At 43.8% G+C, this 26912-nt stretch overlaps 1 protein-coding gene across 1 annotated transcript; it reads right to left on the bottom strand.

The window, feature by feature from the left end:
- Positions 1-7122: 7122 nt before the first annotated feature.
- Positions 7123-25828, bottom strand: LOC137522753 (apolipoprotein A-IV-like). The gene is made up of 4 exons (XM_068242815.1): positions 25734-25828; positions 21109-21194; positions 13857-13983; positions 7123-8158 (listed from the first exon to the last, which is right to left on the bottom strand). The coding sequence occupies exons 2-4, from the start codon at positions 21155-21157 to the stop codon at positions 7231-7233; spliced, it is 1104 nt and encodes a 367-aa protein (XP_068098916.1). The 5' UTR covers positions 21158-21194; positions 25734-25828; the 3' UTR covers positions 7123-7230.
- Positions 25829-26912: the final 1084 nt, after the last annotated feature.

The following is a 26912-nucleotide window of genomic DNA, read 5'->3' as shown; positions in this document are numbered from 1 at the left end:
GCAGTGCACGCGCAGCCGTTAATAGTACGACGTTACAGGGCAGCGGGTGCGACGTTATCGTCGCACCCTGCACTATTAATGGCTGCGCGCGCACTGCCTTGGGCTGTGCGCGATGTAGCTTTGCGTGGCTATTAGTGCCTACAAAGCTACATTTCGGGCACTGAGTGGCTTTTTTTTAATACTCAGCGCCGGTTAGTGAATCAAGCTCATATTGTTTTTTTTTTCAAGACAAACTAGGTTTTCATTGTATGCCATTTTTTCCATCAAACAATTTTGTTTTCTATGCATTTTAATAGGAAAAAAAATAGAAAAAACACATTATTTCTCAGTTTTACCAATCAGTTTAAAAATAAAAAGCACTACTGTAGATAAAAAACCCACATTTTGTTTGGTTATTCTTACCGTTTATCACAAAACATAGAGTATGTTCCTGTCACAATTTATTTTGAAGATATTTGATTCTAAAATAATGCTACAGAGTGTATTTTTCACTATGAACTAAGAAGTTAAAAGTATTTTTAAGGGCTGGAACCCACAGGAGCGCTTTTGGCAGCGTTTTGGCAGCGCTGCGATACGCTAGCACTTTGCCAAAACGCTGGGCTAATGTTAATGGATGGGGCAACTTCCACAGGAGCGTTTGCGTTTCCCAGGAACGCAAACGCAGGACGTGCAGCATTTTGGGAGCGTTAGCGCTTCAATGTAAAGTATTGAAACGCTAGCGAAAACGCTCAGCAAAACCTAAACTGTGCGGTTTTGCTAGCGTTTTGCGGTTCAGCACACTGTAACAAAATGAAAAATAATTCACAGGACCAATCAGGATAAAAACGCAAAACGCAAAACGCTACGCAACCGCTGAGCAAAAAAATACAATGTTGCAAAACGCGACCGAAAACGCGCATGAATCCACTTGCAAACCGCTCAGACAAAACGCTAGCAGTTGCGTTTCGCGTTTGCTGATTTCAGTGGGTTCCAGGCCTCATGGTAAAAATCAATCTCATTAGCTCAGGGAACATATATTCTTTTTCACCATTTAGTGCTGAATCAGATATTGCCAGAAATGTGCACAGGAGCAAGCCCAATCCTGTACAGTCCTGCTGGACTTGGCCACCAGGGGGATGGGAAAACCTCCGGTGGGCCCTTTTGTAGGCACCTCTGGTGGGCCCTTCTGTAGGCACAGAATTTGAATTCCATATGACATCCAACTTCCAAGACTCTGAACAAGTCTATTGTTATGCCTCTTCCCTCCAGTGTTCGTGCCCAGTGCCTGATTGGCCCGCCCGCAGTGATGTTGCAGCAGCAGATGTGGCTCTATGTAACTCTGCCCACCGATGGTCCCATGCTGGAATTGATGGGCAAACTGTCTGCAGCCACCGCATCATCACTACTGAGTGCGCTATGTGCTTATGTCACCGCGTGATGACGTCAGTCGCAGTCTGAGTGTTTACCATCTATAAGAAGAGCTGAGCCCCTGCCACAAGGGTGGTGATCATTGGAAAGAGTGGATAGAGAGAAAGGATGTGTCAGTCTGGATGCTACAGCCAGGCCCAGGGATTGGAGGGTGGAACTGGATCAATTCTGTCAAGAAGACAAAAGGAAGCACACAGACAATGCGACTGCCTGCTTTAGGAGAGTGACTATTTCTGCATTCTGGTCAAGTTAGCAACTGGCAAGCAGCCAGCAGGAGGTTGGGAATGGGGTCATTGGGGTGATTAAAATTGAGGTGCATAAAGCAGGCTGAAAAAGAAATGTGGTATAAGAGAAGTCAGGGGCAACTTAAAGGGAATGTCCCAGGTGCATAAAAAGCAAAAATCTACTTCTACTACTAAGGTGCTTCTTCCAGCCCCTTGCAGCCATACTGTGCCTTTGCCGCAGCTCCGCTCCTCGTGGGTGGCCCGGGGTCCCCTATGGCACAAAAGGCCTACTTGCACTCCAGCATGCGGCTCATGTAGTTGTGCTGACCAGGGGCGTAACTAAGAGCCCCCGGGCCACCCTGCAGAAATTGCGACCGGGCCCCCGGGGCCCGCTCGTGGCTGTTTTGGGGGGCTGGAGGGGTCGCAGCATGAGCGGAAAGCTATGGACACACTCAGCGGGGAGGGGGGAACGCCCCCCCCTCCCTCACCTCGGGTTTTCCCCTCTGTGCTCCCCTCCAGCTTCAATAGCTATACATGTGCAGCGGTGCGGCGGGCAGCGGCAGGCAAACATACCTTCCGTGCGTCCGTATGCTTCTCACTCTAGTGACTGACGCGACTTCCTGTTTTATTCAAGAAGACGCGTCAGTCACTAGAGCGCGCGACTTCCTGTTTTATTCAAGAAGACGCGTCAGTCACTAGAGCGAGAAGTGTCCACACTGGAACGCATGGAAGGTATGTTTGTCCGCCGCCCTGCTGCACTTGTATAGCTATTGAAGCTGGAGCACAGAGGGGAAAGCCCGAGGTGAGGGAGGGGTGGGACCTTCCCCCCTCCCCGCCGAGTGTGGCCATAGCTTTCCCCTCATGCTGTGACCCCTCCAGCCCCCCAAAACGGCCATGAGCGGGCCCCAGGGGGGCGCGGGACCCCCCGCGGGTGCATGGGCTGTATCCCCTATTGTCACGCCCATGGTGATGACGTCATCCAGACTGTACTGCGCAGCCGCAGTAGTTCTGCGCCTGTGCAGTACGGTACGGATGATGTCAGTGTGACTCCATAAGCCACACACTGGAGCGCAAGTAGATGCTGACCTGGTGAGGTCGGCATCTGCACCAGAGGGGACCAGGAGCCACCGAAGCTGCAGTGAGGAAGCAGGACAGCTGCCAGGGGCTGGAGGAAGCCCCAGGTAAGTAGATTTTTGCTTTTTATGCTTCTCGTACCTTCCCTTTAAGCTGGGACTATTTAGTTGAAATAATATAATCAACAAAGTGCAAGTTTCCATTTCAGTTGTATAACTTGTATTAAGTGAACTGTTGTGCATAAGAAGCATGTTACCATGATAGAGGATCAGCAGAGAGAGTGATGGTGGGTGCAGAAGGGCACTTTCTGAGGTATTATGGTAACTTGCCTCACAAAATTGCACTTTTATACAATTGAAACAAAACAATTTGCACTTTGTTGATTGTAATAATAAATCCAACTTGGCAGTGCCAGCTTGCCACTGTTGGCTCTTATACCATATTACATTGTTCTTAAACCAGACTGAGCAAGCTAATCAATTTATAGGTAATAAAACCTGCCATTAATTGATGTGCTGCTGGGAAACAGTAAATTCGGGCGCCTGAGGCTAGTGGACAAATCGGGCGCCGCCATTCACTTCTATAATAAATATCGTTTAATGGGCGCCCGGTAGGAAAAAAGGGCGCCGGAGAAAACTAACGTTTTAAAAGCGGCGCCCGGAGACTTAATGTTTTATTACTGTTTCTCATGATTACACATTATTTAATGATTTATACATGTTTAAATATTATTTTTAAACGAAAACCAGTACAATATTTTTCCCAAACATTATTTTTAAACGAAAAACATTACTTTTTTTTTTTATACATTATTTTTAAACGAAAACAATTACAGGGGGGTCTTAGGTTTAGGCACCAACAGGGGGGTCTTAGGTTTAGGCACCAACAGGGGGGTCTTAGGTTTAGGCACCAACAGGGGGTCTTAGGTTTAGGCACCAACAGGGGGGTCTTAGGTTTAGGCACTAACAGGGGGGTCTTAGGTTTAGGCACCAACAGGGGGGTCTTAGGTTTAGGCACCAACAGGGGGGTCTTAGGTTTAGGCACCAACAGGGGGGTCTTAGGTTTAGGCACCAACAGGGGGGTCTTAGGTTTAGGCACTAACAGGGGGGTCTTAGGTTTAGGCACCAACAGGGGGGTCTTAGGTTTAGGCACTAACAGGGGGGTCTAGGGGTTAGGGGTAGGTACAGGGAGGGTTACTTAGGCACCAACAGGGGGGGTCTTAGGTTTAGGCATCAACAGGGGGGTCTAGGGGTTAGGGGTAGGTACAGGGAGGGTTACTTAGTAATTTTTTTTTTTAACGTTATTATGCGTTTCATTATTTAAACAAAAGATTAACGTTTTTACAATTGCCGATTTAATACACATTATTTAATGATTTATAACGTTTAAAACCATTACTTTTAAACGAAATACATTTTTAAACGTAATCCATGTTTATCGTTAAAAACCCGGCGCCCTTTTTTCCCATCGCCCCTTTTTAACGTACGCCACCCAGAAGTCTCAACTAACCGGCATGCCTGAGGTGGACAATGGAAACTGTACTTTTGTTATGTGCAGAGGTTTTGTGCAGCAGAAGCAACTTACCAGTCCTCTGGGTGCTGTCTTTTATACTTCTGCAGCTTCCAGTGGCTTCCCTGTGTCCATGTACAGGCCCTGGCATTTTATGTGTATGCGCTGTAAAAACAGCACAGGAAATTTGGGCTGAGCGGGCCCCACCATAGGCTGTAATAGGAATTATGGCTATAGCAGTGCTTAGTGAGTAATTTGGGCACCATCAAAAGATGGAGCTCAAATTACTACATAAACAGGGTAATCTGGCCGCCAGCAATAGCTGGAAGCCAAATTACATCTTTCCCCCTTTATCCATGGTGCCTTGGAAGGGGAATAGTAATTAACGCCACCGGGACTTGTGCAGGAGCTCGGTAAGCCGTATATCGGCTTTACCGTACGCCCAAATCTCCCGATGGCCGTTTAATAGATACGCCGTTATGTGACATGCCAGTCTTGCATGGTTATGTCCCTGACTGTCATCGGAGGAGCTCACAATTTAATCCTTACCATAGTCTAATGGCCTACCATATTATTATATATTTATGTAAAACATCTTCTGCAGTACTGTACAGACTACATAAGTATGCAAACTCCAAATCATTGGACCATGGGTCCCAAGCTGACATTTCTCTGCGCTCCAGTCCGACCCTGGTTTCAAGACTTATATCTACGTCCTCATGGCTTAGATGAAGTCACAGAGGACGTGCTGTAGATACACTGTAGTAGTGGATAAAGTGGTTAAAGAGGAAGTTTACTGAAAAATAGTAATGGGGGGTAAGTAAATCAATACATTGCAAAGTGAGACGTTAAAAAAATAGAAGAGAGATCAAGAAATGATTGATATTCTCCATGTAATTTGTTCATTTTGTTTGATCCACAATGAGCCTGTGCCTCATCATCTTTCATACTGGCAGATGGGAAAAAAACTAGACAGCAACAACTGCCATTATCTTAACCGCACCCACTAAAAGGTTGGGGAAGGTGGTATTAGCGGTTAATTGGGATAAAGTTTAATGCTTGGGTAAAGTTCCTCTTTAAAGGTGGATGCTTTTGTGATAACGGGAGTTTGGACTACATTTATCCAGTGGTCCACATGGACATGGCTGGCCTTTGACCTGAGCGGTAGCTCAGGGTGCCAGCTTACAAGGGCGCACAGAACAGTGCCGCTGCTCGCTGTCCCACCCTGTCTCTCCCCGCCACAGCTCTGTCTGTAATTAGAGCAGGACTACAAGAAAATGGCTGGCGATGTCCACAAATGAGGACATCGACGACCATTTTCTTGTAGCCCTACTCTAACTACAGATGGAGTGGAGGCAGGGAGAAGCATGGAGAGAACAGGGACGTCGGCTCTGGAATGTGGATGTCAGGTGAGTAATTTCCCGCCCGCTGCCGCTGACACTATCTGGAGGGGGAAGCGCAGAAGGGGGGGACTGGGGACAACTATACTAGCTACCTATACTGGCGAAACTACTACCTATTCTGGGGGCAACTATACTAAGGCAACTATACTACCTATACTGTGGGTAACTATAGTAGCTACCTATACTGGGGCAAATATACTAGCTACCTATACTGGGGCAACTATACTACCTATACTGGGGGCAACTATACTAGCTACCTATACTGGGGCAAATATACTACCTATACTGGGGAAACTATACTAGCTACCTCTACTGTGACAACTATACTAACCTACTCCTGACTTCCTATACTAGGGGCACTTATGCCTGGTTACCTATACAGAGGAGACCTACACCTAACTTCCTATACTGGGGGCACCTATAGCTAGCTACCTATACTTAGAGCACCTACACCTGGCTACCTATACTGGAGGCACCTACGACTGGCTACCTATGGGGGGGGACCTACACCTAACTTCCTATACTGGGGGCACCTATGCTTGGCTACCTATATTGAGGGCACCTACACATGAGATCCTATACTGAGGGCACCTATACCTGGCTACCTACTTGCCTATACTAAGTCTGAGGGCGTTTTTTTGAGGGAACGGACGATGGCTATAATGCAAGGTACAAAGCGTGTGTGTGTAGGATGAAAGGGGGGGGGCACCAAAATACGGTTTTGCTCATGGCGCTATGAAACCTAAGGCCGGCCCTGCACATGGATATTTTTGCCTTATTGCTTGTGTTGTTGGTTAATCATATAAAATGTGTTAAAGCTGCAGGCAAGTTACTTACAGATTACAGGGAACCTGAAGCGAGGAAAATTATTTAAAATAAACACATGACGTAGCTGAAAATTAATATTACATACTAACCTCACCGTCAGTTCTTTTCAGAGGCTCACTATTTTCTTCTTACAGCGATTCCTTCCAGTTCTGACAATATTTTGTCAGAACTGAAATATACCAGTTGCTGTCAGTTATATATCAGCAGCTGTCAGTTACAACTGAATGTGCTAGGTAAGGTCCATGTTTCTCTATGGCTAAAGTGGGTGATATTGCAGTTTAACAGTGTGCTGACCAGGAAGCTGTTATGGGGTAATAACCATTTTTAAAATGGAGGACGGAAAAATCAATTTATCACAGTGGACAAATGGGATGCAGGAGAGGAGAAAGAGATTGAGTAGTAGACTACACAGGAGGTAAGTATGACCTGTGTATGGTTATTTTGACTTTTTATTTTCAGTTCAGGTTCTCTTTAAGTTTGCTTTACTAGGCATGCCTACCAGGGAAATGTTCTAACTATAACATATTTGGGGAGGAACAAATAACCATCATATTGGTAAGAATTAACAATTAAGACAAATTATGAGTAGTTGTTAAGATACGTGTGAGAGCCCATTAAAATATGTAATTAATTTTGCTGAGTGTTGATTAACTGAATGAAAAAAAGACACAACAATATTTGGTAGGATCCTTGTCAGATTTAATTGCCAGTACCTTTTATGTTCTGTGCTATACCAGTGCACCATATTTGACCATTCATCAGGCATGAGCATGTGAAATGAAATCTCAGTTATCAGCAGAAATGCCCTTGTTAATAAACTCTTGGACCTTTTCTCGCACATCTTTCTCAAGGTATTCCACTTGATCTTGCATGGTTACAGTGTATTCTCCCAGCTTTTTCTTCATGTCCTCCACTCTCTGTGCCAGGGCCTTATTTAGGGCTTGTAGTTGAGGTGCAGTTGAATCTCTAAATTCTTGAACTTTTTGGTCAATCTGCTGGTTAACTTGGGTCAAGTAGGGCTCCAATGTGACCTTGATGTTTGCCATATCACCACTGATCTTATTTCTTAGCTCATCGGCCTTAGGGTAGAGATCCTCTTTCAGCTGTACTGTGAGCTCTTCAACTTTGCTCTCCAGCTGTTCCACATTCTTCCTCATCTGGAACTCCAGGGTCTTGATCTGGTTTCTGAGCTCTTCTTGCACATCTTCTGCATAGGGAGTCAAGCTTTTATATAACTCTTGAAGTTGCAGATCAATGTTCTCTCTTACTTTCTCAGTGATGGGTGCCAACTGCTTCCTCAGCTCATCCATATTCTCATCTATCTTGACCTGATACTCTTGAGAGTATGAGGTGAGGAATGACTGGAGTTGGCCTGCATTTTCTTTGAGCCTGGCTTCCAGATCTTTAGTTACAGACTTTAGTTGTTCTTTAAATAGTTGGGTGTTTTTGTCAACCTGGGTCTTGAATTCTTCTGCATATGGGGCCATTTTTACCTGGAGTTCCTCAGCATTCCTACTCAGCTGCTTGTGCAACTCATCTGCATATGGGGAGAGTTTCTCCTTCAGCCTGTCCAGCTCCTGCTTAATCTGTTCCTGGAGCTTTTCAGGACTCTGCATGAGCTGATCTTGTATCTGCTTCGCAAAAGGAATAATTTGGCTCTGTAGTTCTCCAGCATACAGGTTCATACTTTTCAGTTTTTTATCAATTAAAACACTGTGGAACAGAAGATCACAATCAGATACCACAATCAAGGCTTACTTTTCATTTTTATGCATGAATTCTCATTACCGGTAAATGGCATTTGCATAAACTTTATATTTCTATTTGTGGTTACACATATGATACGCCTATGTTTTTCTTGATAAGTACTTCTTCTACGGCTTCCCCTAGGCTATTATACTTTCAATTACTGGCTTATATTTAACATCAAGTCTCAAGCATCCAGAAAGCACACATATCTGGTATCAGCCGATCATAGTCGGTGACCCAGACTCTAATATATATATTACTAGCTGGTCGCCCGGCGTTGCCCGGGTATGTAATTGGCTAGTGTTAGCTCTGCCCAGTTTTTCTAATCCTAACACACAATTACTCAAGGATGACCTAGTTTGTGAGCTTTGCGGTCTTTGGCATCAATAATTGGCATTGAAATGAAATAATTCTAATTGGCTGTGGCTCCACTCCTTTGAAAATCAATAGGTGAATTTTGATTAGCTTTTGTAGCCTCCACCCACTTTTCTGAATATTAATCCCAGTCACCCAGTGACCAACTGTGCAAAGTTTAAGAACCCTGCCATTGACAGTGTAAGAAAAACAAAAGTTTGCTTTCTTAAAACAGAAAGAATTTGCGATAATTCAGGTTTGAGTGAGCTTAAAATGTCGCCCAGTGCATCACTGTTGAATATATGCAAATTAACCATTGTTACCCTTAAAAGCTAAACACACCTCTAGAACTGCTGGAATGCAATGATGTGTCATTTTGTTAATTTGTACAGAGCCATAATAATCCAACATGCATACAGACTGTTTTGGATTGTTTGCTCCTCATCAGTGCATGGCATGGATTAATTTGGCTCTATGCAGTAGGGCTTGTAACACCGAGAGGTACAGACTAACCAGCAAGCTCATGGTGACCCAGAACTCATTGGAGTGTGTAAGGGACTACAATGGTCCTAAAAGCACCCTTACTAAGATGTTAAGAAAAACAAAAGTTTGCTTTCTTAAAACAGAAAGAATTTGCGATAATTCAGGTTGGAGTGAGCTTGAGATGTCTCCCAGGGCATCACTGCTGAATATATGCAAATTAACCATTGTGCCCTTAGAAGCTAAACACACCTCCAGTGTAACAGTGTAAGAATGTCTGCAGTTTACATTTTCCAGTGAAATTTGTATTTGTCTCCGCCCCCTTTTTGGTTATGGGAATAAAAAGTATCCTATACTTTATTCCAGGTAATGTACTATGTGTGTGCCAAATTTAAGTTTACATTCTAGCAGTGAAATTTGTATTTTTCGCCACCCACTGATGTCCTAATGTTTCCCGGGTATGTATTTGGCTGCTGTTGGCTGTGGCCACTTTTTCTAACCCTAACACACAATTGTCAATAGTCAATGACCAAGTTTGTGAGATTTGTGGTCTTTGGCATGAATAATTTTCATTGAAATGAAACACATCTGATTTGTTGTTTGTGGCCCCACCCCTTTTCTAAATATTTAACCCCAGTCACCCCATGATCAACTGTACCAGGTTTGAGGCTTGTGCCATTAACAGTGCAAAAATGGCAGCAATTAAATATTTGCCTTGAAAATCAATAGGTGAATTGTGATTGGTTTTTGTAGGCTCCACCCACTTTTCTGAATATTAATCCCAGTCACCCAATGACCAACTGTGCAAAGTTTTAGAGCCCTACAATTAATAGTGTAAGAATGGCTGCAGTTTACATTTTCCCAGTGAAATTTGTGTTTGTCTCCGCCCACTGATGACTTGGCATTGCCCAGGTATGTATTTGGCTGGTGTTGGCTCCACCCACTTTTTCTAACCCTAACACAAAATTACTTAATGACCAAGTTTGTGAGCTTTGCGGTCTTTAGCATCAATAATTTGCATTGAAATAAAATAAATCTGATTGGCTGTGGCTCCACCCCTTTTCTGAATTTAAACCCCAATCACCCAATGGCCAACTGTACCAGGCACAGGTGATTAACAGTGCAAGAATGGCATCAATTAAATTTTCCCCTTAAAGATTAATAGGTGGATTTTGATTGGCTTTTGTAGGCTCCACCCACTTTTCTGAATATTAATCTCAGTCACCCAGGGACCAACTGTGCAAAGTTTGAGAACCCGACCATTAATAGTGTAAGAATTGCTGCAGTTTACATTTTCTCAGTGAAATTTGTATTTGTCTCCGCCTACTCATGACCCGGCATTGCCTGATTATGTATTTGGCTGGTGTTGGCTGCGCCCACTTTTCCTAACCCTAACCCTAACACACAATTACTCAATTACTCAATGACCAAGTTTGTGAGCTTTGCGGTCTTTGGCATCAATAACCTGCATTAAAATGAAACAAATCAGATTGGCTGTTTGGGGCTCCACCCCCTTATATAAATTTAAACCCCAGTCACGCAATGATCAACTGCACCAGGCTTGAGTCTTGTGCCATTAACAGTGCAAGAATGGCAGCAATGAAATATTCCCCTGAAAAATCAATAGGTAATTTTTGATTGTTTTTTGTAGGCTCCACCCACTTTTATGAATATTAATTCCAGTCACCCAGTAACCAACTGTGCAAAGTTTGAGAACCCGACCATTAACAGTGTAAGAATGGCTGCTGTTTACATTTTCCCAGTAAAATTTGTATTTGTCTCCGCCCACTTATGACCCTGCGTTGCCCGCTTATGTATTTGGCTGGTGTTGGCTGTGCCCACTTTCCTTACCCTAACACACAATTAATCAATTACTCAATTACCAAGTTTGTGAGCTTTGCGGTGTTTGGCAACAATAATTTGCATTGGAATGAAACAAATCAGATTGTCTGTGGCTCCACCCCCTTTCTGAAATTGAACCCCAGTCACCCAATGATCAACTATACCAGGTTTGAGGCTTGTGCCATTAACAGTGCAAGAATGGCAGGTTTGAGGCTTGTGCCATTAACAGTGCAAGAATGGCAGAAATATTCCCCTTGAAAATGGACCAACTGTGCAAAGTTTGAGAACCCTACCATTAACAGTGTAAGAAAAACAAAAGTTTGCTTTCTTAACACAGAAAGAATTTGCGATAATTCAGGTTGGAGTGAGCTTGAGATGTCTCCCAGTGCATCACTGCTGAATACATGCAAATTAACCATTGTTACCCTTAGAAGCTAAACACACCTCCAGAACCGCTGGAATGCAATGATGTGTCATCTTGTTAATTTGTACAACGCCATAATAATCCAACATGCATACAGACTGTTTTGGATTGTTTGATCTCTATGGCTCTATGCAGTAGGGCTTGTAACACCGAGAGGTACAGACTAACCAGCAAGCTCATGGTGACCCAGAACTCATTAGAGTGTGTAAGGGACTACAATGGTCCTAAAAGCCCCCTTACTAAGATGTTAAGAAAAACAAAAGTTTGCTTTCCTAAAACAGAAAGAATTTGCGATAATTCAGGTTGGAGTGAGCTTGAGATGTCTCCCAGTGCATCACTGCTGAATATATGCAAATTAACCATTCTATCCTTAGAAGCTAAACACACCTCCAGTGTAACAGTGTAAGAATGTCTGCAGTTTACATTTTCCAGTGAAATTTGTATTTGTCTCTTTTTGGTTATGGGAATAAAAAGTATCCTATACTTTATTCCAGGTAATGTACTATGTGTGTGCCAAATTTCATTCAAATGCGTTCAGCCGTTTTTGCGTCATCGAGTAACAAACATCCAAACATCCGAACTTTCCCATTTATTATATTAGTAGGATATATACACAGTATATATATTGCACAGTGTACAGATACCAAATTCATAATGTGGTCAGTTAGTCAGATATGATCCTATAGAGTAGGATCATGCTTTTATAGTGGTTCTACTCTTGTGGTGAGACACTTGTAGGGCTGCCCATTCTACCTTCTGAGGTTGGGGGTCCTGAGCGGTGGAAGAGACCCCTCCTCCCCCGCATACGTGTATTTGTGCCGTCAGTCAGTTGGGTGCAGGTTGAGGTCAATAACAGCTCACCCTGCTGCCGCTCATATTCACGGCGGCGTTAACCACTATTACCTCTCCGAGTCGTAGCAACCAGGAGGGAGAAGTAATTTGGGGTCTTGTGATTGTGCATTATAATAGCATTAGTGCTATAGCAGCACACAGCTCAGTTGCTCATGCAGGTAAGCCTTTCCAAATGTTTTTTGCAGTTAATTTGGGTAATAGTGTTGGGTGGTTTCTCTGGTGGTGAGGACCAGGGCCGGGCCGAGGCAGAGGCGAGAGAGGCTCCAGCCTCAGGGTGCAGTGTAGGGCGGGGCACACAACTCACTCAGCTATCATTCCCCTATTGGCCTCAATTCACTAAGCTTTATCGAACACTTTATCAAACATTTGATAATTTACCTCATGGGTAAAATCTAATTTTGAATTCAAAAAAGTTTTATAGATATATTGAACGTTTTATCAATAAAGCATTTGATAAATATATAACACCTTATTGAATTCAAAATTAGATTTTACCCATGAGGTAAATTATCAAACGTTTGATAAAGTGTTTGATAAAGCTTAGTGAATTGAGGCCATTGTGTTTGAGGCACAGAGAAATAAGAAAAGGGTATAAATGGCAGTGACTGCAAGCCAGATAACTAGAGATTAAGGTGTTGGGGGCCCTGGGGCGCCTCTTAGTCTAATAGTAATCAGTGTGACGGCTGGGGTGGGAGGGATGAGGGGGCGCACTTTAGTGTCTCAGCCTTTGGTGCTGCAGGACCTTGTCACAGCTCTGGTGAGGACACTAGTAGGGCCACCCATTATATCCCCTGTGGTGTAGCGTATGGTTGGGGGTCCCGAACGGTGGCAGAGCTCAGAGCCCCCCAGTATTCCTCACCTGTTTTTGAAGCTTTTAGCATCTTATGGGTAATGCAACTTGCAGGTCACATTAGTGGTAGGAGGAGGTCTGGAGGCTCGCTGCCCCTGCTGCCACATTACAATGTAAAAATGATGGTCTTATTCTAGTATAGGGGAGATAGTAAATTCGGTTCAGCCCGTGCTTACATCAGTACTGTAGATCTGGACACATAGGGCCTGATTCACAAACCGGTGCTAACAGTTAGCACCCTGGTGAAAAGCCCTTTATCACGCCTAAACTCAGTTTAAGCATGATAAGTTTAGGTGTGATAAGTTTAGGTATGATAAGTTTAGGTGTGATAAGTTCAGGCATGATAAGTTTAAGCACCAACTGCGTTAGCACCGCAGTGCACAGCTGATCAAAAGTTTTGCGCTAGCAAAGTCCGGTGCACTTCGCATAGAGTTTAATGGCGCTGCTTTGCGTGCGGGACTTTGCACGCTATCTACACTTATCTAAACTTATCACGCCTAAACTTATCTTACCTAAACTTATCACACCTAAACTTGTCACGCCTAAACTGGCTTTTCACCAGCGTGGTGCAATGGTTATCACGCCTAAAGTCTCTAACTGGGTTAGCACCGCTTTGTGAATCGAGCCCATACTGTGTCTTTTAATTGGCTGACTGACTGTGCTCTGCAGACCAGATTAATTGCATTTGCAGGTACTTCTTGTTGAGTTGGCATTCACTTTCCATGTGGATTTCCATAAACTGTAATGAAGATTTTTTTTCCCTAAAGGTCATCATGCTGTAGTAATCTTTTAGAGCAGAGAGGAAGTTCTGAGTTTAGTTTCCCTTTAAGCTATAACAGCCTTTCTCAGAGCTCACTTACTTCAGCTGTTTGCTGATATCAGACTGCTGGATTTGTTCTACAGTATCTTTGGTGCCAGTGGTCAGCTGAGTGACATATTTCCAGAATGCATCGGTGACCTGCTCAGTGCTGATGTCCGCCTGAGATCCTAAGGGAAAACAGAAACAACTTTAAGCTTTAGAAATCCCTTCACCTATATTGCAAAGGATAGTATCAATCAATTAGATTGTACCTTCCTACTGAGAAAACTTAAATACAGAGATGGGGAACTGGCTGTTATGGTGTATTGACTGCAAAACCTAACCTATAGACGACCACTGCTATGCATATCTACACCCCTGTGGACTTCACTTCAGCACCAGGAGCGTAGATATGCGTATTTGTTTATTTACCTCGCCGTTCCCAATCGCCGCACTGCTGCCCTTCGTTTCTGTCACAATCAGTAGCTGATACCCCATTTCCCATGAGAAATCTTTACCTATTCACAAACGGATCAGTAGGGGGCTGTTTACAACTGGCTGTTTACAACTGCCAAAACAGCAAGCAGCAGCTACTTCACCTGCCAGCAGTGAAAATGTCACCATGTGATAAATCTCAGAATGTAAATCAGGGATTTAAAAGATTTTACAATGGGCAAACACTGACTAAATCATTTATACATAATTATTGTAAAATGGAAGCACTTTTTTTATTACATTATTTTCACTGGAGTTACTGTCTGCAAGTGATTGTATGTAAGTGTGTATATGTAAGTGTGGACTTTACTTCAGCACCAGGAGCGTAGATATGCGTATTTGTTTATTTACCTCGCCGTTCCCAATCGCCGCACTGCTGCCCTTCGTTTCTGTCACAATCAGTAGCTGATACCCCATTTCCCATGAGAAATCTTTACCTATTCACAAACGGATCAGTAGGGGGCTGTTTACAACTGGCTGTTTACAACTGCCAAAACAGCAAGCAGCAGCTACTTCACCTGCCAGCAGTGAAAATGTCACCATGTGATAAATCTCAGAATGTAAATCAGGGATTTAAAAGATTTTACAATGGGCAAACACTGACTAAATCATTTATACATAATTATTGTAAAATGGAAGCACTTTTTTTATTACATTATTTTCACTGGAGTTACTGTCTGCAAGTGATTGTATGTAAGTGTGTATATGTAAGTGTGGACTTTACTTCAGCACCAGGAGCGTAGATATGCGTATTTGTTTATTTACCTCGCCGTTCCCAATCGCCGCACTGCTGCCCTTCGTTTCTGCCACAATCAGTAGCTGATACCCCCTTTCCCATGAGAAATCTTTACCTATTCACAAACGGATCAGTAGGGGGCTGTTTACTTTGTATGTAAGTGTGTATAGGTAAGTGTGTGCGTTTGTATATATGTGTATTAGCCATAGCCACTAGTTACTAGCAATAGATGTACATTTGGAGATGCTGTTACCAGTAGCAGCACCACACTTCTAAATTGCTGAGAGCCTTCAGTCATTGGGTAACTAGGGGGAGCAACTAGTTAAAGCATCTAGCAATAAGCTGCAGTCTATAGTGACACACAGGGCAGTTTCTAGGCTAAAATGCACCCAGGGCGAGAGCGTAAAAATTGCGCAACCCCCCCTCCCCCCCGCGTCGGAGCCAGGTATAGGTGTTTGCAGTATAGGTTAGCTAGGTCTAGTTGCACTCAGTATAGGTAGTGGGCTATAGGTCCCCCCCAGTATAGGTAGCCAGGCATAGGTGCTCCAGTATAGGTAGTGGGCTATAGGTCTCCCCAGTATAGGTAAGGTAACCAGGCATAAGTGCCCCGGTATAATTGCCCCCAGTATAGGTTAGCCAGGTAGGTGCCTCCAGTATAGGTATCCAGTATAGTTGCCCCCATTATAGGTTACATAGACAGTTGCCCCTGGTATAGATTAGATAGGTAGGTAGGTGCCCCAGTACAGGTTAGCTAGGTGGGTGCCTCTAATATAGGTAGCCAGAATAGTTGCCCCCAGCATAGGTTAGATAGGTAGGTGACCCCACTATAGGTTAGATAGGTAGGTTTCCCCAGTATAGTTTATATAGGTAGGTGCCCCCAGTACAGTTTAGATAGGTAGCTTCCCCCAGTATAGGCTAGGTAGGTAGGTGCCCGCAGTATAGGCTAGGTAGGTAGGTTCCCCCAGTATAGGTTGTATAGGTAGGTGCCCCCAGTATAGTTTAGATAGGTAGCTTCCCCCAGTATAAGGTAGGTAGGTAGGTGCCCCCCCTCATAATGGGGGGGGGGGGGGAGCCGCAGCCAGGGAGGGCAGCCCAACCTCTCTCTCCCTTCCTTTCCCCAGGCCGCCCTCCGTGCTTCCCCCTCGGACTGCAGAGCAATTAGCGCAGAGAAGCGCTGTATACAGCTACTCACCTCCCTGGTTCCAATCGCCGCTCATTCCTCTCTACATAGACGCTGATACATACGCTGCTTCCTGCTAAACAGGAAGCAGCGTGTGTATCAGCGGCTATGCAGAGAGGAGATCGTCAGCGAGTGAGCAGCGATTGGAACCAAGGAGGTGAGTACAGGGGAGGACTGGGACCTTTTGGCCTGGGGGGAAACACAAACTAGAGGACCATTATCATGGCAGCCCCAGCCCACATGACATCACACATGCACCCCACGTCGTATATGCCAGTAGTCACGTGGAGCGCCAATGCGGAAATACAGAAAGAACACTCTAGGGACAGCGTGACAGGTAAAGTACAGGCATGAAAGGGGGGGGGGAGGGCACATAATACATTTTGAGAGACAACGGCCAGGGTTTACGTCGTGTCTATCATTTGTGGTTATCGCATGCCGTGATTATCGCACCTGACAACCACATTGGCCCGAGATTTCCCAACATCTCAGATTGATACATTCAACCAATTTCCACCCAAAATTTTTATCCGATTCAATAATATCAAAACGTTGGTTGATCGGCTGTCAAGTCAATAGATGTATGGCCACCTTAATTCCCAAAAGCTCATTCCTTCCCCCCCTCCCCCCCACTTGTGTCCTCCCCTTCGCTACCATCTCTACTAACCCTCAAATATGCCTCTCTACCTCCTCGGATATCCCCTCCCCCTTTACCAGACACATCCTTACTAATATTCCTGCTGGCACCTTGATCCCTGTCTCTTTAATGCTAATTTCCAAAGTTTCGTTATCCCTCCTTCCATAACAGTTCTCACTCCCTCACCCTCACCAGGATTGCATGTTTAGGCTGCTTTCACATTAGGACATTGCGTTTGGGGCTACGTTAAGGTGGCACAACGTGCCCCTAACGCAACGCATGGTGGTGTTGAAGTTGGACGTTATAAAGAGCCGCATTATGCGTCTCCTGGTGCGCCGTTTTCGTTGCATACTGATAGAACGAAAACGGCGCATGCGTCAAATTAAAAAAAAAAACCATTACTGAGCATGTGCAAACAGTCGAACGCAGCTAACTACGAGTGTAACGCACAGCATGCTGCACTTTCATTTAACGTGCAGCGTTATACTCCAACGCAACGTGTGCACTGTGAACAGCCCATTGATTTTTCATTGCTGTGAGTTGTTCTGCGTTGCGGGCTGCTGTAACGTGGAAGTCTAACGTCCCACTGTGAAAGCAGCCTTACTTAGCTTTCCTGTATGACAAGAAGACACAGACACCCAGCACTGGGGGAAGGGGGGAAACAAAGGTGAATGAGGGAGAACTGGTGCCCACCAAGAGTGTGTCTGAGCGTTTTTCAAATCGACAGTGATCTGAAAAGCGATTGGCTAATGTTACCCTATGAGGGCCCTTTTCCACTAGCAATCGCTAGCGTTAGCGCTAAACGCTAGCGATTGCGATTCAGCAAAATATTTTTTTTTTCCCCCAGCGATTGCGTTTGTGGTTTTGCTATGCACTGCAGGGCATAGCAAAATCGCGGCAATAATCGCTCTGCCGCGCGATCGTGTTTTTGTTAAAATCGAATCACGGTAGTGGAAATAACCTACCGCGATTCCTATGTTATTTAGCAAACCCTAGCGATTTTGCGATTCAGCAAACACAATCGCTCTAGTGGAAAAGGGCCCTGAGGGTGTTCTCACAGCAGCGTTGTGATTTTTTTCAAAATCGCAAACACACTACATGAAGCATTTTTTGGAGCGATTCATTCAAAAATCACTCTGAGGGCCCTTTTCCACCTGCAATCGCTAGCGTTCACGCTGAACGCTAGCGATTGCTGAATCGCAAAACCGGCGATTCCCCCGACGTTTGCGGCCGCGATTTTGCTATGCTATGCACTGCATAGCAAAATCGCGGCAATTATCGCTCCGCCGCACGTTCGCGTTCCTGACAAAAGCGAATCGCGGTAGTGGAAATGACCTACCACGATTCCTATGTTAAAAAGCAAACCGTAGCGATTGTAAAATCGCTAGCGGTTTGCGGTTTTGCGATTCAGCCAGCGCAAACGCGCTGGTGGAAAAGGGCCCTGAAAATCGCTTCACAAAATCACACTCACAAATTGCTAGCAATTGCTATTGTGATTTTGGCGTGCACTGGCCCAGATAGAGGAGGAGTGGAGAGAGACTGAGAAGGAACAGAGCACTTATCAGAATTGCAGGCATCATCATTGCAGGCATCATGCTGTGTGTATTTACCAGCTTGCCTGCCCTCTAATTGCACTTTTATCAGCTAGCCTAATGTTTCACATTGCCTTACAACAAACCTGAATACACCAGACCTGCCCTAAATCACTGAATGAAAGGCAGCCTGAGGGGTGATTGCCCCCCTTCCCCCCTGGCCAGTCCGCCCCTGTAGTAGCTGTATACAGTGCTTTCCTGTGCTAATTACTCTGCAGTCGCCCGGGGAGAGGGAGGGAGAGGTCAAGCGCCCTCTCTTCATCTGCGCTCAGGGCTGTCGCACCGCTGTACGGCCCCTAGAAACGGGCCTGGTGACACATACATGGAATAAGGGAACGCAGAAATCTGGGCGCCCAGAAAAGGCGATAGAAGAATATATGTAAATTTACCAATATTGCACTGTTACAGTGGAAAAACATTAGTACAATATCCATGGCTAACCTTAACCACCCCACCACGGCTAACCTTAACTGCTTACCCCCCTGCCACCAATATGTTAAAAAAAAAAAAACACACATTTGTAGGGCACCACCATAGGCACCCATTGAAATATCGGTGCTGAGGGGAAATGGGGACCGATAAATATCAAGCATCGGGCCGGCCTGCAATGCAAATTGTAGCCGAATTTGGATTGCAGGCGGCCCCGATGCCCGATATTTATCGAATGGCGAGGGAACTCTAATTTCCCCTCATTACTGATATTTCATTGGGCGCCTATGGCAGCGCTCAAACTTTTCCTGCTTCCATAGTGACAAGTTGAAGCAACAGTCACACACACACGACATGGCCCTATATGTGTATTTGTGTTTGGTGGGGGAGAGCTCTGGGGCCTGGTCTTCTGTTAGTAGTTTAGTCTAGTCTGAGTGTACCTGGTGTGTAAGTGGAATTGTGTTTGAATGTGTGTACATGAGTGTAAGGCCACATACACACATCAGACCATAGTCTTTTGAAAATGAAAGATCACAGACCAATCTTACCACCCTTCATGTAGTATGAGAGCCATACTCTACACAGTCTAGTCTATGGAGCTGCACTCCCCATCAGAAAAAAATCTTTGCAAGATGCTGCACACACAGATGCTGTACAGACACAAAAAATCAGTATCTGCCAAAGATCTGTTCCTGCCAAAGATCCGTTCCTGCCAATTGCATTCATAGTCTATGAGATCTGCAGATCATCATACACACCTTGTTTAACTGACATTCATCTGCAGATCAGACAATCATCTACAGATCTGAAAATCCATCCTGGTGGATCTGATCTGCAGATTAATGTCTGTTAAACAAGGTGTGTATGAGGATCTGCAGATATCATAGAATATGAATGCATTTTGCAGGAACGGATCTTTTGCAGGAACAGATCTTTTGCAGATACTGATCTTTTGAATGTCTACAGCATCTTTGTGTGCAGCATCATGCAAAGATTTCTGTCTGATCATGCAAAGATTTCTGTCTGATGGGGAGTTCAGCTCCATAGAATAGACTGTGTAGGTATGGCTCTCATACTACATGGAAGGGGGTAAAATTGGTCTGTGAACTTTCATTTTCCAAAGACTATGGTCTGATGTGTGTATGAGCCTTAAGTGGTTGAAAATGGGGGCATGGATGGTGGCAGCGCGTACGTTAAAAAGGGGCGCTGGGAAAAAAGGGCGCCGGGTTTTTAACGATAAGCATGGATAACGTTTAAAAATGTATTGTACTGTATTTCGTTTAAAATTAATGTTTTTTAAAGTTATAAATCATTAAATAATGTGCATTAAATCGGCAATTGTAAAAACGTTAATCTTTCGTTTCAATACTGAAACGTATAATAACGTTAAAAAAAAAAAATTACTAAGTAACCCTCCCTGTACCTACCCCTAACCCCTAGACCCCCCTGTTGATGCCTAAACCTAAGACCCCCCCTGTTGGTGCCTAAGTAACCCTCCCTGTACCTACCCCTAACCCCTAGACCCCCCTGTTAGTGCCTAAACCTAAGACCCCCCTGTTGGTGCCTAAACCTAAGACCCCCCTGTTGGTTCCTAAACCTAAGACCCCCCTGTTGGTGCCTAAACCTAAGACCCCCCTGTTGGTACCTAAACCTAAGACCCCCCCTGTTGGTGCCTAAACCTAAGACCCCCCTTTTGGTGCCTAAACCTAAGACCCCCTGTTGGTGCCTAAACCTAAGACCCCCCCTGTTGGTGCCTAAACCTAAGACCCCCCTGTTGGTGCCTAAACCTAAGACCCCCCTGTTGGTGCCTAAACCTAAGACCCCCCTGTTGGTGCCTAAACCTAAGACCCCCCTGTTGGTTTTTTCGTTTAAAAATAATGTAAAAAAATGTACTATTTTTCGTTTAAAAATAATGTTTGAAAAAAAATATTGTACTGTTTTTCGTTTAAAAATAATATTTAAAAATGTATAAATCATTAAATAATGTGTAATCATGAGAAGCAGTAATAAAACATTAAGTCTCCGGGCGCCGCTTTTAAAACGTTATTTTTCACCGGCGCCCTTTTTTCCTACCGATTTGTCCACTAGCCTCAGGCGCCCGAATTTGTTTATTTATTTAATTTATTGTATTTATAAAGCACCAACATATACGTAGCGCTGACATACGCAGCGCTGACACACTACACAGCGTTATATAAGTTGAGCATATACTGGTATTACCGAGGTAATGATAACTTTACTAACCTGTGATTGTGCACACAAGCAGTGCAAGAGTTGCCACTTTCACCAACATGCTGAGTCTTTCTGAGATGTCCCTCTGTAAAGTAAATCTGTGGAAAGGAAAAGGTACCGGTGTTGAAGAAAATTGGCTTTAGTTATATTGTATATAATACTTCTGTATTGTCCTTCTTGCCATATTAAAGCATCTGTTAATGTTTACTAACAGATATCTTTTAAATATTTGACCTGCATTAATACTTTATTAATATCTTTTGAAATTTCTGTTATGAAAACTCAAAATTACAGATGCAGTAAGAGCCCTGAGCATAGTGTGATAGAATAATAATTTCTGCATTCCTGGCAGCATATTAGTGTTTTGTGCACAAAGTTCAATAGAGCCATGCTTATGAGTCAGCGTGATAATCTCTAAAGCCTGGTACACACCTACAATTTTGATTAGCCAATCACTGACCAGTTTTACCACTTTCATGTAGTATGATAGTTTACATACACAACCTGTTCATAGTATTTAACATCCAATGACCCTCATAAAAGGCCACATACACACTACCTACTGATGTCCCCTGCTGAGGATTAGGTCCTGAGACACTTCGCCGACATCGCCGGGATGCACACATGTGTTTCAGCTGTGTAGCTGACGACACACTGTGTTGCTATGCAGGGGGAGGGGGGGTGACGGAGGAACAACGTCTATGTGACGTCACATGTGGGAGGGGCGCGAACAATGAAATCGGTGGGGGATTGGTTTCAATGGGGTTGAGATGATCCGCTGGGTGGATCACTTGCAGGTTGGGGGTCGGCGGCTGCCGTACACACACCTGATTGTTGGCTGAGTCAGTTGTTATCAGCCGCCTCAGCCAAGTCAGGTGTGTGTATAGGCCTTTACATGGAGGTGGTAAAATTGGCAAATTATTAGCCAAAACTTGAGGTGTGTACCAGCCTGCCTGGTACACACATCCAATTTTAATTGGCCAATTATTGCCCAGTTTTTACCACTTTGTAGTGTCAGGCCCAACAGATTTTGAATGCTATGAACAGACTGTGTAGTTAAACTCTCATGCTGCATGGAAGTGGTAAAACTGATTGGCCAGTCAACTGAATGAGTGTATTCACCATAGTGAGGATCTCTCCATGAAGTGGTATTATAGAGAATAAATCCCTGAGCGCTATCTGACCCATTGGAAACCTGTGTGAGGTTTGAAGTATACGATTCTCTAATAATAAATACACAGCAGTTTACACATCCAGGAAAATGGGTGGCACTGACACCTCATGATTAAGGCTAGTTACACACCAGGACGTTGCGTTTTAGGGGACGTTATAGGGCACATAACGTGCCCCTAACGCAACGCCTGGTGCTCTCTGGTGTGGACGTCGGAGTGAGCCACGTTGTGCAGCTCACTCTGGCGTCTGTGATGCCGTGATGCGTACTCTTGGACGCATGCGCCATCACGTGGTCCCGCCCGGCCAATCGCCGCACAGAGCGGCCGCTCCAGGAAGTAAACACTGCACATCACTGAGTGCAGTGAATATTAATTAGCCATGTGCCCGGCCGCTCTCCCCTCCTCCCTAACATAACTGAGCATGTGCAAACAGTCTAACGCACAGCATGCAGCACTTTGCTGCGTTACAATGTGTTACATTGTGTTACATTGCTGTGCGTTGGGGGAGCGTTACAGGCTGCACTAACGTGCGCCTGTAACGTCCCTGTGTGCAAGAAGCCTAAATCAAACCTGAAGTGAAATGTTGAGATGAGCAGTAGTATATCTAGTCATACTTTGTTTTAAAGGGTTAAAGCAGACCTGAACTCAGTACTTCCGCTTTGCTCTAAAAGATAAGCAACAGCATAATAACCTTTAAAGAATTTTTTTTATTTGTTACAGCTGATACAAATCCTGGAATAAATCTGGTGTGTGTCTTTTTTCTGCTTTCATGGAAGTAGACATAAGGTTAACATCCTGTGTTTACGAATTAGCTGCTCTGCCAAGGCAGCCAGGTGACACAGCTGAGAAATCAAATTACAGTTGTGATTAGACACAGATGAGGGGGAATTAGACAGACTAAACTTTCTAAATACATACATGGTGCATTTATCTTTGTTTTCCTTCTGTCCTGTGCAAAAGTTCAGGTCCACTTTAAAAATCTAACTTACAAGTCTTGACTGCCCAAATTAATAATCACGTTTAATTATTCAGCTCTCAGGCAAAAAAAAGTCTTAAACAAGTGTTTTTCTTGAGCCAGATAGGAATTTATAAACTTTGGTTGGTTATCAGTGAGTTACAGTGTTACTTACAACTCAATTTCGATTGTATAAAAACACTTATTTATAAGCATGTATTTTTAAGTCTTCCAGAGAAAGGGGAAAAAAAGAACAGAGACTAGTTCCCTGTAGTATTGGGATTGTGCATGCCCTAGTTTATCTCACCAGCATGTTATGTGTTACTTCAGAGAACCTTTAAAGTGGACCCAAATTAAAAATACAAGATTTCAAAAATAAAATCTATTTTCTAAATTATAATAATAAATAACAGCCTTTTTTCAGCTGCATGATGACAAATATAAAATATTTTACATTTATTGGAGGAACCCCTCCCTTGCTTTCATATTGCCGGGACAGAATCCGGCAGACTGGTGGAGGAGATAAAAAACAAAACACAGGCTGCTACTGATGATGTCACAAGGGAGGAGATCTCAGCTTGTGTGAGATTTCACATAGATGACGCCCCTGTGAGGGAGGGTAGCTGATGACAAACACACCCATGATCTAAAACCTCCTACTAAGCTCAGAAGTAATGGCTGTCACCTGTATAACCCTAGTTATGAAAAGAGAAGGGTGAAAAACATGCACTGAAATGCTCATAGGCTTGAAGGAGTGTTTATTTATCTTTGTATGTGTCAGAGTGGTGCAACTAAATATTTTGAATTAAAAAATTGTTTAGTTTGGGTCCGTTGTAAGGGATATGGGAGATTACACTGGTTACCTGATACTTAAAGTGAACCCAAGGTGAGAGTGATATGGAGGCTGCCATATGTATTTCCTTTTTGGCAATACCAGTTGCCTGGATGTCCTGTTGATCCTCTTCCTGTAATAATTTTAGCCATAGACCCTGAACAAGCATGCTGCAGATCAGGTGTTTGTGACATTATTGTCAGATCTGAGAACATTAGCTGTATGCTTGTTTCTAGTGCAGCTAAATAGACTAGCACGTCTGCCAGGCAACTGGTATTGTTTAAAAGGAAATAAATATGTCAGCCTCCATATTCTTCTCACTTCTGTTCTCCTTTAAATCTTTGTAGATGCCTGGCAGCTTGATTTATAGTTTGATGTGCACTTTGTCAAAAACATGGAAAATGTTAAATATATGTGTACAAATACATACACTACTGCACTCTTAAAGTAAGTGCGCCAGAATCTTTTTCACTTCCTGTGTAGGTTTTTCTTACAGTAGGTATTATAGCTCTGGCTGACAGGTTTTGGAATACAAGCACTCCCTGGAAAGGACCTATACAAACATTCCAGCCGGTGTGCCTACTCACATGCAAGGAGTGACTTTCAAAGTAAGAGAAATCCTGAGAATCATCCATGAGGAGATGGTCAAGTTCCAAACCATTCAATAAGAGGTTCAGATTTGGTAGATTAAAAAACCTATTGTACTCATATTGTGTGACCTGAAACAAATGCATATCTTATATGTATGTGTATGTATGTTTATAAAGTTTTCCACCATAGTGCCCCTTAAAGTACAACTGAACTAAGAAGGATATGGTGGCTGCCATATTTATTTCCTCTTAAACAATACCAGTTGCCGGGCGGTCCTGCTGATCTCTTCAACTGCAGTAGTCTGAATCACACCTGAAACAAGTATGAAAAAAATCCAGCCAGGCTCCAGTCAGAAACTCCTGATCGGCATGCCTGTTCAAGGTATATGGCTAAAAGTATAAGGGCTCGTTTCCACTGTAGCGGTGCGGAATCGCCTGGATTCCACCGCTGAAGAAATCGCATGCGGCTGCGTTTCCCCATGCGGATTTACCCGCGATTTCGCATGCGATTTCGCCATGTCACTGCCTGTGTTAAGTTCCATTGGCTTTCATGCGAAATCGCGGGGAAATCCGCATGACAAAGCCGCATGCGATTTCCCTATTGAATACATTAGCGGCGATTCGCCCGCATTCCTGCCGCACGCGAATCTGCACGACCCTGTCGTGCAGATTTTCCACGCACCGAAAAACGCCGCCGCCGCCGCACACGTGGAAACAGCCCCATCCACTAACATTAAGTATGCGAATCCGCATGCAGTGCCCGCATGCGGATTCGCTATAGTGGAAACGAGCCCTGAGAGTCAGAGGATCAGCAGGACAGCCAGGCAATCTGCATTTTTTTAAATGAAATAAATATGTCAACCTCCATTTCTCTCTTTTTTAGTTCAGGTGCGCTTTAAGAATAAGTGAAAAAATAAAATACCAAATTAACAATCCAGTACTGATGCATAGATTTCCTCTATTAAACTTTAAGGTACCATGGAACAAAATACAGTATTTAATAATCATTACTATAATCAGAGAGCTAAACATTTCTTCTGTCAGCTGAAAGCTGTCTCTGTGCAGAAGTTGATATGAATGCCCCTTACCTGTTCCTGGCAGTGAGGGATGATTGGTGACACTGATTCCTCTCACTGCCCTTTATATTAGACCAACCCTATGCCCTGACTCTATTTCCGGGCATCTTGCTGAACTTTAGATCAGTCTACCAGGTGGCATTCTGACGTGTCGCTGTTTTTTTGAGCAATATTAAAAGTTAGATGAGCTCATGGACTACTGGTCACTGAGTCACAGTCATCAGGGTGGAAGGAACTGCTGAATACAAAGATTTATTCATGAATCAGAGATAACAGTAAAATAACACAAAAAAGGATGAATACAAAAGCTTGTGATCAGTATGTGATGGGTCCTTGCAGGATATTTTTAAATCCAGCCACGATAATGAAAGGACCACTAGCATGTACAATTTTAAATAAAAAAACGTAAAAACATTCATATACTGTAAGACATATGTTACTCCCAGAGTTAAATGCTCTACAAATTACTTTTTTTTTTTTTTTGCTATGTCCCTGACGCTACAGTAGGTAGTAAAAGTCTGCTGGATTTAGTTTTGGACTAGTCCATATCCACATGGGGAATTCTCAGTATTTCCTTTAATCTTTACAAAAGCACACCCTGGAAAGGATTTATACAAAGATGCCAGCCTTCCTACTTGCTTGCACACTATTTTGGCAGCTGGACCGAGCAGCTGCCATTCAGTAAATGCTTTTAAAAATAAAGAAAACCCTGAGAATCCCCCATGAGGAGATGGATTAGTCAAAAAATCTTATGAGATTGGCGAGATATTCATTACCTACTGTAAAACACAGTGACATAAGAAAAAAGTAATGTAAAGTGCATTGTACTCTAGGACAAATCAATATCTTATGTGTACTTGTCACAGGGATGAAGAAGCACCCATGCAAGAAGACTTCGGTGTGCCTCAGCTCACGGTCACAGTACCACGTGGCCCAATAGCAATAAAGTCCACAGAGCTGGCACCACCAAATTGAGTAAACGCTCTTTAATCAAACGCCATTAAAATGACTTTAAGTCAGTATTTATAGCAAAAAAAAAAAGCAGACAAGTATTATAGCAATGGCGACAGCCCGCTGTTTCGGACTTGATGCCCTTTGTCAAGCCATGCTGCTACCTAGCAGCTTTTTTACAAATATGTGCTCTGCAGCTTTAATGGCTCGCTGCAGAGCAACACAACCGAACACGCAAAT

This window comes from Hyperolius riggenbachi, chromosome 6, assembly GCF_040937935.1.
Source record: "Hyperolius riggenbachi isolate aHypRig1 chromosome 6, aHypRig1.pri, whole genome shotgun sequence".
Classification (NCBI taxonomy): domain Eukaryota; kingdom Metazoa; phylum Chordata; class Amphibia; order Anura; family Hyperoliidae; genus Hyperolius; species Hyperolius riggenbachi.
The sequence above is the reverse complement of the archived record's forward strand: the minus strand, read 5'-3'. Positions and strand labels throughout refer to the sequence as shown.